Source organism: Tubulanus polymorphus, chromosome 7 (assembly GCF_964204645.1).
Source record: "Tubulanus polymorphus chromosome 7, tnTubPoly1.2, whole genome shotgun sequence".
NCBI lineage: Eukaryota > Metazoa > Nemertea > Palaeonemertea > Tubulaniformes > Tubulanidae > Tubulanus > Tubulanus polymorphus.
Window position 1 is genome coordinate 17,224,739 of NC_134031.1, and position 11,690 is coordinate 17,236,428.

An 11,690-nucleotide genomic window follows, 5' to 3' on the forward strand; every position below is an offset into this window, starting at 1 on the left:
AAGAATCATTTACGGGAGGATACAAAATATCTTTTTATTTCACAAAAAAATCTGTCACAACAATCATAATATTTTACGATATAAACAGTACAAAAAACAAGCACCTGCTGGACAATCTATTGAAGACAACTGATTATCAATATAAACCGAAAAAAATCATGATATGCTTGTATATGATAAAAATAATGCAACTTGGTCAATATTCTACTAGATGTATGATATAATGCAGCAAGCTTTCAAACAAACGCTTTCTTAAATGCGGGAGCAATATCAGCAAGTGACTAGAAATAGGATTTTTCTTTTTCAGGATTTCGTTTTTGATTAAGGTTTGACTTAGTAGTAGAAAATGCCTTCGAGAAACAAGCGATGTAACCAGGCCCTAGTTCCACAGTTGTGAGTTGAAATCAGTTCATTTTCGATGAGTTAACTCGAGTCGAATCTTAACTCAGAACTGTGGACCTGGGTCCAGCATTTTAAGAGTAAAAGAACAATATTAGACCAGGATTGAAAGCAATAGTATCACACGTTCTATGTACACGTTAAGACCTGTGTCATATGTCTAGTTATAACCTACGGCAGATATGATATAGCTAAGTCCCTTTCCTAAGTTATTCCAAGCAGATAATTACAATTTTTGTTTTGCCAATTTGCGTCCGAAGATCTCTTTTTCGAGACCCCCGACGATGAAAAATATTAGAACAAACTCTACTACAAATAATTGCACCTTAATATACGATACGAGTGAAATGAACCGAATAAAATGTGATGATACAACGAAACGCTACGCAATAAAGCGCGGCAAAACTTGATTAATTACAGAAAATCAGAAATAATTCATAGGATAATTGAGTTGCTAGATTAAAAATTAAAATCTCTTGAGATTGACGTCACTAGAAGTCGTAAAGGGACCAAAGGAGCACCAGAAGCTAATCGAATTCTTAAAGAGCTGAATGATCGTAAATGCTATGCGTACTATGTCGTTTATTAAAAGCAGATAAATTTTGATTATCGAAGTACATAGTTATTGAAAGAGAAGCTTTCCGTTAGCAGTTTTCATAAGTAGATGTTCAATGACCTCGGCGCAAATTGCTAACCATATTAGGCTAACGATTATTGAAGTTATTATTACATGATTATCTATTAATTCAGGGTGGCCACTGACCTGGAAAACTCATTGAATCCGCAAAAATCAGGGAAAACTCTATTTGACTAATTCTGACTAAAAACCTGGAAAACTCAGGGAATTTGGATATGTTATTGCCCACACGTTTCTTTATCAAAACGTGATTCATAAAAAATGAATAAATTTTAACATTTTAAACCTAGAAATTTCTCGGGATTTATTCAGGGAAATTATTCTGTTATAACATGGAAAACTCTGGGGAATTTTTAAATTAGTGGAAAGAGGCCACCCTGTAATCGGATTCGAACATTCTACACAAATATGTAAATACAAACATGAACGAATGCGGAATGTTGAAATATAACAGATATTCTCTCTACCATTTATACTGCTGTGCCTATTTTCAGCTCTTCCTGGCTGTGAGATCTTTGGTCGTTCGTGCCGTGCATGAATATTTCCTCGGGCATGGCAGCCAGTTCCGATTTGGTCCGTCTTCCGAAAGCTCTGCCAAGGGAGCCCTAGAAATAAATCGGAATATCGTAGCAAATTAGAACCAAGAAAATCGTCTTATTTCGAAATTACGGATGTCTCGTACATACTCTGAAACTTATGCGCTTTTTTGGTCCCTCTTGAGAAGCATCTCCGCCTCCTCCTTTGAACGAGCGCTCAAAAGCTCGGCCAAGTGATCCACCACTTGAAGTGCCTTTCTTTCTGCCGGGCAGTGTAAATGTTGTTCCCAAAGCGTACCTAAAATTGTTGAAATATACATTAAACCCTTTACAGCCTAAAAGGATTATTCTAAGAATGAAGGTTTCGATATTGGCCGATAACTGGGAAGAGACTGTACCATTCCTATGGTTTCACACTGTGTAAATGTTAAAAGTCTAACGTAAATCTTTTTTGATGCCAAAAAAATCTGCATTTGAACTAAACAATCTGATGCCCGTTTACACTCCATATTGTGGGTACTCAAAGAACAATAAACACATCTAAGAGAAAGCTATTTCATTATTGCTAAACTAATATTAAGGAGAAAGATTCACAAAGCTAACATCAATAAGTGAAGAAATCCCCTTTCTGAATTGATAAAGCAATTTTTCTTCTATTGAACGCACATGGAAATGTCTAGAGAAAAATCTTAGCTTGCGTAATGAATGGTAGATAAGTGATAAATAATGAACGTGGTCGAGTGTTTATTCTCGATGATCGTAGTGAATTATGAGAGCGAGTGAGATTTAGAGCCATGCATATTCAGTCTAGCATTGAATCTAAGATATGTCAGGTATATCAGGCATGTATGATGATGTTTTCTGAGATGAAGCCGACGACCAATCAATATCAATTGAGAGTTTATTTCGTGAATTTGCCATGCTAGACTACTAGAATAGAACATATACAAACTAGAAAATATACAGTACTGTAAGCAGAATACACTCGAAATGTGCAGGTAAAAAGGCATTGGAAATTGTGGACGGATAAATTTCGAAGCTAATCTTAGTTTGATTCCGATGCCTTTTTTTTAAATTAATGCTACCATACGCAGTCATTTATTTCTATACCTTCGCTTATTTTTCACTTTTGCTGCAATTCTAAGATACAGGTATAATGATAATATTTCATTTAATGTAACGAATGAAAGTATAAATCCGCGCATTATCCATCGAATACGGGTCATTTCTATCTCGTGAACACGTCTCGAGTCGTACTCACCGAGCCGGTTTGATAAGATTATCGAACTCCTGCGTCAGATGTCTGTGAACGTGCGATTTCGACGGCGGGATGGCTAAGGCAACGGCCAATGCATCGGCGTTGAAGGACGGCTCTAAAACCATCAAAGCACCGTGGACTCCGGCATCAATCAAATTACTCGCATATTCCTGTAGAAGAAAGATGTTGGCATACACTGGTCCAAATAAATATCAAAATTGAGATCAAACTTTCGTTTGCTGAACTCAAAGATTTCACTTATGTTTATATTCTATAAAATCCTATGACAAACGCTTTTTCCTTGGAATCAAAATGTTCTAGTTCATTATCAAGTAATAGGACCTGTCTACAATAAACACCTCTCCACACGGTGTTGTAGAAAGGTTTTACTTTTAAGTGTACTACTTACCCCTAAATCTATAGTTTCAATCCATCGTATAAGACGCTTATTTGTCCAAACAAGTGGATCACAGTTATATATTTCACATTCTTGTCTTCTTTGAGCGAGAGCCTGAATGAGAGCAGAGATTTATGAACAACATATGAATTTCGAAATAACTGAGACCGATCTTCTTGAAACACACCTCTTTGTCAAAATTATTCTTTCGCAATAGCTCGACTGCGTGAAGAATGCTAGCGTGGTGAAATTTCCTGTGAATGTTCACGTGTTTTTCGAGGTCTTTCTTCGACAAGGAGTTCAACGTACGACCGTCGATGAGGTGCTCAATGAATACAGACCTGTACTGCTTGAGTCCTACGTCTTCTAAAAACACTTGCGACACCCAAACGTTGTCGATTTGGGATATCTTCGGGTATTTACTGCAAAAGAAATAAATGATTATTTCGAATATGTTCTTTTTTACAATTGATTTAACCAGAAATTTTCGTCGATAAGTCATATCTTAAACATTGAAACTGTGAAATGAAATCAAATATTGATTGATACTTCTTATTCTTAGAACGAGAAAATGAGAATTTTCGAATTTATGCGTTATTTTCACACGTTCTGTAAACGCTTACATGTTGGACGGTTCTCTTAATTCTTCAATCGCCAGACGAATTTTCCGCCTGTGCAAGTGACTAGTAAATTTAAATGCCGTATCCAGTTCCGAATCACTCATTTCCAGTAATACCTGAGCAAAAACGAGAAATCCAACTTAATATAAGGTAAAACTTAAATAGATACGGTAAAATTGGTAAACGATTGCTGCTCACCTTCCCACTTTTGATATTCGAAGCGCACATTGGTCCATATCGAGGCATGTTCAGCGTAATTTCGAGCCACGATAGAACATGCGGAGCTTTCCACTGCGTGATCGGTAACTCGGTCGCTTGAATCGCCAGCGCTGTCTTTTCCTGCACGTTGTCGTCGCAAATCAGAGAAACGCACGGAGAAGGGTTTTCACCTGTTCAACAGAGAACAGTTTATCGTCGGTTACATGGTTAATAGTAGTAAGCAGTGTTTTCAATAAGAGCCAGGTTCCAGGTCCCAGACCCGTCTGCCTTTTCTAAAGGACTCGCCCGTTTTTTCAAACCAGCTTTCGTTTCAGGTACTGTGACATATTATATTATGGGACCCTCCTGTTTTTCAACGGGACCTGGCTTGTTAATTTCTTATTGAAAACACTGGTAAGGCTGAGGCAGAAGTAAGTACTTCCGGGCAATTTTAGATCAAAAAAGTACACACTTTTTAAGCACTTGTAAGGTAAAAATGACACTTCTTAAGATTCAGGGCAGCCAAAAGTAACAATTCATTGAAATATGAAAGGAAATGTTAAAATTAATCAGTCATCAACAGTAGGACCCTCAGTAACAGTTTCATTGGCTCCTTCAGTCTTTCGACCATGGATAAACAGCGCCGCAGGGAGTTCAGTTTAAATCCTAGCGTGTCTCTGAGCTCGCCTCAGAGTGGCTTTTCTCATTATAAAAGAGTAAGATATACTGAAAATCAGGAACAGTTGGCAGCTCTGAAGACAGCAGCCCTCATCCATAACGTACAATCATAAAACTAACTTGGGATACCCTGAGTCAAGTGGACACTGGCTATGAACCCTGTATCATTTTTTATGTCCACCCTAATGAAGGTTTCGATGACACCTCTAACGTACCATCTGTGTATGAATCAACAGCAAACGATCGCCGGTTTTTTGCGCGACTGAATGCCCTCGTAAGCGATCCGAAACTATTCGTCAAACTGATCAAACTTCCGCGTTTCTTCTTTTCCTGGCTGTGATCCAACAATTCGGCTGCTGTCACTGTGTTGTCCTTGCTGCCTTCGTTAGTGATTACATTTACAGCATTGCTTCTTAACTCTATATCGAAATGAAAATAGACCATTAAAAATAGCGTCCCTACAGATCAGCCATTCCTGGATATGCGGAGTTTTAAAAGCGTTTGAAAATTTTGAGGAAACGCCTGCATCACTTTCATATAAGGAGTTTCAAGCATTTTGCACAAATCAAAGGAGTTTCAAGCACCTTTAAAGGCATTTTCCATTTAGAAGGAGTTTTTAAGGAATCAAGGAATTGTAGGGAACCTGAATAAGGAAACTACGGTCATTTCCCGAAGCAGCGATGTAGATAAGAACTTACCAATATTAGATTTACATATTATGTCTGATTTCAGAGTAACGTGCGGTGGGTTTTCCGTATACGGTGGTAAGTGCTCCTCGCTTGGCGTATATACATCAGTTCCTGATGAGAATCCCGTGTCCGATAGGCTCGCTGGCTTGAATTTCTGTTTCTTGGACTTTTGAAGTTCAGAAACGTGTTCTTTAACCTTGTTAAGGAGAAAAACAGTATCTTGTGAAACTGTGAAGCAAATATTTGGTTCGAATTGTATTCCTAATTAACACTATTTTTCTTGACACCAGTCCCAGGACCCTGAATATGAAAAATGTACCTCTTCTAACTCTTTCTGTAAATTTTTGATGAGTAAATCTTTGCTATCCATGTCGGTCTTCAGGGCAAGAGCTCTTTCAGTCGATTCATGAGCTCGCTTAAGAAGCTGCCATTTTTCCCGCTCACATTCTTCTTTCTCAAGGGCAAGCTGAAATTTTTTTCGAAAGTACACAAATCGATCAATATGTTGTGTTCATTCAGGTCCCTACAGATCGGTCATTCCTGTAATATGGAGTTTTAAAGGAGGAAATTTCAAATTTCGAGGAAGTGCCTGCATCACTTTCATATCGCAATTGGGGTACAGTTTTTAATTTCAGTAAAATCATTAATTTGGTGGTGTTGTAAGTAGGTTTTTATCCGATACACTACTAAACTTGGATTCTAATTCGGTAACTGCCTATTTGGGTTAGGAAAAAATCCTGATCCCAACTGTATCGATTAAGTTCAATGTACAACTAGAAACATTTCTAAAATTGCCTATTTCTCAAAACTGAAGGAGTTTTTGGCATTTTGCACAAATCAAAGGTGTTTCAAGCACCTTCAAAAGCAATTTCTGTTTAGAAGGAACTTTTATGTAATCAAGGAGTCGTAGGGACCTTTTTATTATTTTCACAGAACCTAACTATTTTTTTCTAAACGACAAACCTGTTTCACAGCGTTGTCATTATCTTTCATCCTTTGTTCGAAATTACGAATGAAATCTCGCAATTCGGACTCCTTATCTTCGAGTGTGCCGTAGAGTTGTTTCATCTGACTGAGTAGCTCAACCTTCTCCGCCTTCAATCTTTTACGATCGGCTTTCATAGCTAGAAAAAACAAACATCAAGACTCATTCTTCAAACTCAATTTTTGCCCATGGAATTTGAAATCTTAGATTCCAGAACCACCTAGCATTCACACTTGATTATTCTGCCCCTGCTAGAATTTAGCTGGACCGGGTCCAATGTTTTTGGATGGGTCAAACAGACACAGACCCATTTGGCATCAGTGTGAACGGATGGCCCAGATCAAAAACACTTCTGTGATCGCAGCTTTGATCGGCTACTCCTTACAGGAAAGCATATGTTACAGATTTATTAGTGAATGAGCCCTCACTGCGTAGATACCATACCTTGTAATGCTTCTTTAGCATGCAACAATTCCTGTTGATATTTCAGAAGTTCCAGTTTCAGGTCACTGAGACTCGGTTGTTGGCTGCAGAATGACGCGGCCGTACTCGCTCTGCGTAATTCGTCGATTTCTTTCATGTGTTCATTTAATTTCGCTTGCAGTTTGTTATTTTCGTCGCGTAAATGCTGCAGTTCGTTGTCGGTGTTCGTTATTTTGTTCGCTGGAAAATGAACGAATTACTCTTTGATACGTAGCAAAGTGAAAACCATCGACTGCGACGAAAACTATTTTCATCGTGGAAAATTAAGTTCAGTTGACTTGACTCGTTAAATCTGTACCGATCACAGGGGTTCATCATGGAGGGTCTTTAATCAAAGATATACCACAGTATTATCATCATCCCCAGCAGGGATTCGAGCCTGATGGCATCGAGACTCGCCACGGTACGAAACCCCGCCACACTAGCTCCAGTGCGCAGCTACCACGATGTCATTATTATTCGCCATATTAGTCAGATATCTCGTTTTATTTCAGCCCGGGTTTTTTTGTTTATGGTTTATCCGTGAAATTTGCCACAATAATCTGATTGGTGCTGCAAGTGCCCGTTCTAGTGTGGCAGGGTTTCGTGCTGTGGCCAAGTCTAGCGAAGCCATCAGGTTCAAATCCCTGCCAGGGGGAGGATGCAGTATCCTAAAAACCATTATCCAGTCAACTCATTTGCTAGAATTTATAAGAAATAAGCCATAGCCCTGATTCTCAACTTCGTCAAACACTAATGAGTAAGGCGGTGTTAACTTTATTACCAGTAGTTGCTACTTTGTAAAACAATTTACCCGAGATTTCTCGTTAAAGCATCCGACAACTTACCTTGCCAGTCGACATTTTCCTCATGCGTTTCGCCATTCGTCTGATGGTTAACCGCCAACTCCGAAAGGCGTTTATTCGTGAAGTCGAGTTCTTGCCGCAATTCGTGAATGTTCTCATTAGTCGTTTGCAAGAGGCTGTCGATATTAGCGCTCGGATGTCTGTTGTCCTCAACCATCGTAAAGAATTTCACCTGGAGCAAGAGACACTTTCGTTTAAGACGTCTACATTGACAACGCAACAACATTCCGTAAACAGGAATTATCTAATTATCACATTTCTCAACATTTTTCGAAATTAATTATCACCCAATTCTGACTAAAGCAACGGAAAAGCATCATTCAGACAACTGTTTATCTCATTGAGACCTAGTCCGAGAACTAGTAGAGTGCTAGTAGAGTTCAATTTTTAATATCATTTCAGTTTGCTATCATGCATGCGCAAATACAACTTCAATTTGCAGGGACTGAGCTAGATACAATATCAATAAGACTTCTTTGGTATCATACAAAATGATAAATAGTTTTGTCAGTGTCCGATGCCAGAAATAGAGATATAAGTACACGATGAAAACCAGCAGATGGTACAGAGACAGTCAATCACGAAACGACGAAAAGAAAACATCGCGCAAAACATATATTCGCGTACCTGAGTATCATCAGACAATCCTTTCATGACAGCAATCAACACGTCTTATCTCACGATCGATACATTCTCCGTATACCCTATCTCGCTGACTAATAATATAGGCTTCGATATTTCCGAGAGAATTGGCGGCGAAAAATGTCTTCTTCTAGGTCGAAATCACCGAATCACACACGCGCGAACGCATACAACGAATGATAAGACTTGACGTAACCGATACTCTGACGAGCTGACTTATTGCTTCGCACGGCTATCGAAAAAGAAAGAATGTGACAATGTTAAGAAATATATATATATATATATATATATATATATATATATATATATATATATATATATATATATATATATATATATATATATATATATATACTAATCACTACATTCCAACAACGGATAATATTTACATAGCTTCATAAATGCGGCCTATATATCGCAATAATTACTGGAATCGAGGCAACTATGTTATAGATGAATCCGGATATTGATTATTTATTAGAATGTTAAAAATTCGAACCAACATTCTTAACGCCGCACTAGAAATGATAATCTATCGAATGAAATGATTGATTTTTTTCCCCGGCTCGGCGGAAAATTCCGCCGCGTACACGGACACTAGGGATTCGACATGTTCTTGACTTCATTAATCGATTATGAAGCTAATTTTCTGCTTAAGCTCTCTACGCAGCGGCAGTCATATCGATTTATTATACGATGATGATGATGATGATCACAGAATACATCAAATCAACGGCGCGTTCGTTAATGTCGGAGTTAAAAATAACTTTAATCACCCGCGGCAGCCCAGTGATCATCTAATCATCTTATATATCCCTACTGGTCTATATGAATGTGTGAGGGTCAAATTACATTAAGTATACGGCACATTGTGAATTGTGAATGATATTTGGCCTCAACACCACAAGTGTTATGAAAATAGACGGAAATACAAAATTTTACTTAGTGCTACCTAGTTTCTCATTTTTGCCGAGCTTAAAAGTTGACCCAGCCAGCCGCCTATCTATCCTGTACATAAGTTGGAAAAAGTTTTATGATCAAGTTCACCATAACAGACCCGGCAGCTATAGAAATGAACTGGTTACAAATTTTTTTGCAGTTTAAAAAAGGACCATGCCGATTAAGAATAACAGAACTTTCATTCCACACAGTAAAATGTCAGAAAATTCCATTTTTTATTGATCTTGGTAATATGGATCTAGAAGGCCAGAATCGTGAGGTGTTAAAGCCTTTAATAAAGGCTCTTCAATGCTGGGTGATTAAGATACACATGCCTATATAAAAGAAAGTTCTATTTTCATATGATTTTGCGTGTGCGCTTTGAGTCTGAATGACCAGATAGTTTAAGTTAGAGTAACTGAAGTGGACCTCTATGAGAAGGTAGGCATCCCCTTACAGGGAAAAAACCTCTATGAGAAGGTAGGCATCCCTTTACAAGGAAAAAAAACCAGAATTCCAGATTTCCAGTACGCTGCCCTACCAGTATGCAAGACAAACTAGACTGATTGTGGTCTTTCGACAGCCAACAATTGTATTTAGTAAACATGGGGATGATTAAATTAAAGACAATTTTTGATAATTAGATTAATAATTAAATAGGTAATTAACTGTTAAACACCACCATAAAGTAATAAGAATCTTACAAAGACGAGAAAATATTTGTGGAATGAATAAACTGAACTTTTTCATGAGGATATTCATATCTGGAATTTCAGAATTCAACATTATAATCTTAAGGGTACAAATCCTAAAAAAAAAGGTTTAGATCGTTTTAAGAGGGTTCCTTTCAAGTTTAACACACATATAGCTGAAACAGAAAGTAATGATTATAGAAGTAGATCTGCAGTTATCAAGTCAGTCAGTCAGTCCAGTATGACCATGGTGACTGAATGAAGCTATGAGTAAATGAAGAACTACGGTAAGTAGTAGTAGTAACATGTATATATATTATTTAGAATTAAATAATTAAATGTTAAGCCTATCGTAGCTTAATTAGATTCTTAAAATAGCAAACAATTCGTAACGTTACTCATTTAAGGTTCTATTTACCTGATCCTCGAAATCAACATATCTCTTCTACCGCGGGGTGTCTTTATTCCTGATTAAAAACTGTCAACCTCCATCAATCGACGTCATTTTGTTCCGAGCCAAATTTTCGAAAATATGTTTGCGCGCAACTGTATCAGAAATACGCGGGTCGGACTACGGCGGCGGACGGGTTTCGTGTGAAATGGAGCACCGCCAACTCGGCATGCGGCTTGTCACCAGCGAGTGAGATTGAATCGAAAAAAAAATCTAATGATGTTACAAGCGGGAATGTTTTATTTATTTTTGCAGACACAACGTAAAGCAAGATAAGCTGACAAAAATCCGACCCGTCTGGTAAGCATGGTAAGATAGTTTCTAACGCCGGGTCTACAATTTCAGCTTTTTTTTTTTAAATTTCCAAATAGATTCCTGCTCCTTGAATTCTAAACTGGTCCCTATCCTACATTCCTCTTCTCATATACGTTTTAAAACCAATGTTGAAGGATTTTCATACAGAACGCTGTGATGTTCATTAGGGTGAACTGCCAATTGTATCCTTGGCGTGTGTCGTAGCCTACCTGTGGATTATAGTGTATAAAATCGGTGAATACCGCCATAATTAGATTAACAAATAAATGGATCTAGGACAAGAAAATCGGATTAACGTCAAGAAAATCGCTGGGCCATGGATTATAACATTCCGAACAAAATATTCATTATTCAAAAGATTCGATTATTAATGGGATTCTAAATACTCGCATGGCGTTAATCCGCGGGGGACACATGCGCGTTATTGTGCAGTACGGCACGTAACGACCAGAAAAAACAAATACATCGTTTAGTAGCATATATACGTACACGTATGCGCCGCGCGTTCGTCAGGACAAAATGACCACGAAAAGCGTGAAATTCCAGCGAGAGGTTTCCACATCCTCGTCGAGTAACAAAACACCGAGGATAATATCACCGAGACGAAATCGACAGTTTGTGGCTACGAAAATACCGCAACGAAAAATATCGACAGAAGAGGCGGAAGAGCAACAGAAAATGCTGCTGATTGGCTTGTGTTTAAGACAGGTAACACTGCGCTTTCCAAAGCCCAGTTTTAGAGCCAGTTCCATCATATTTGTGGTTTAAAGTGTGAGTTTATATTTTTGTAAAATTGAAAAACATGTCAAGTCCGACTACAGTCTCTAGATGAACGGACATCAGTTCCATCATAGTTGTGGTGTAAAGTATGACCTCATTCTAAAACGTTTGAAAAAAAAGGCTGATTTTAACTTAAGTTAAATTCG

The 11,690-nt window shown here is 38.0% G+C and overlaps 1 protein-coding gene across 2 annotated transcripts; it reads right to left on the minus strand.

The window, feature by feature from the left end:
* Nucleotides 1-17: 17 nt before the first annotated feature.
* Nucleotides 18-10,514, minus strand: LOC141908533 (kazrin-like). 2 transcript variants are annotated; one of them, XM_074798627.1, is made up of 16 exons: nucleotides 10,417-10,514; nucleotides 8,353-8,599; nucleotides 7,708-7,897; nucleotides 6,842-7,060; nucleotides 6,376-6,536; nucleotides 5,732-5,878; nucleotides 5,422-5,608; nucleotides 4,939-5,142; nucleotides 4,046-4,236; nucleotides 3,851-3,963; nucleotides 3,415-3,649; nucleotides 3,240-3,341; nucleotides 2,834-3,000; nucleotides 2,683-2,712; nucleotides 1,723-1,870; nucleotides 18-1,641 (listed from the first exon to the last, which is right to left on the minus strand). In XM_074798627.1, exons 2-16 carry the CDS (start codon nucleotides 8,377-8,379, stop codon nucleotides 1,507-1,509), a joined length of 2,256 nt encoding a protein of 751 aa, XP_074654728.1. In that variant the 5' UTR covers nucleotides 8,380-8,599; nucleotides 10,417-10,514; the 3' UTR covers nucleotides 18-1,506. The 2 variants fall into 2 exon arrangements, with proteins under 2 accessions (XP_074654728.1, XP_074654729.1); XM_074798628.1 differs by lacking the exon at nucleotides 2,683-2,712.
* Between the last annotated feature and the right edge of the window lie 1,176 nt (nucleotides 10,515-11,690).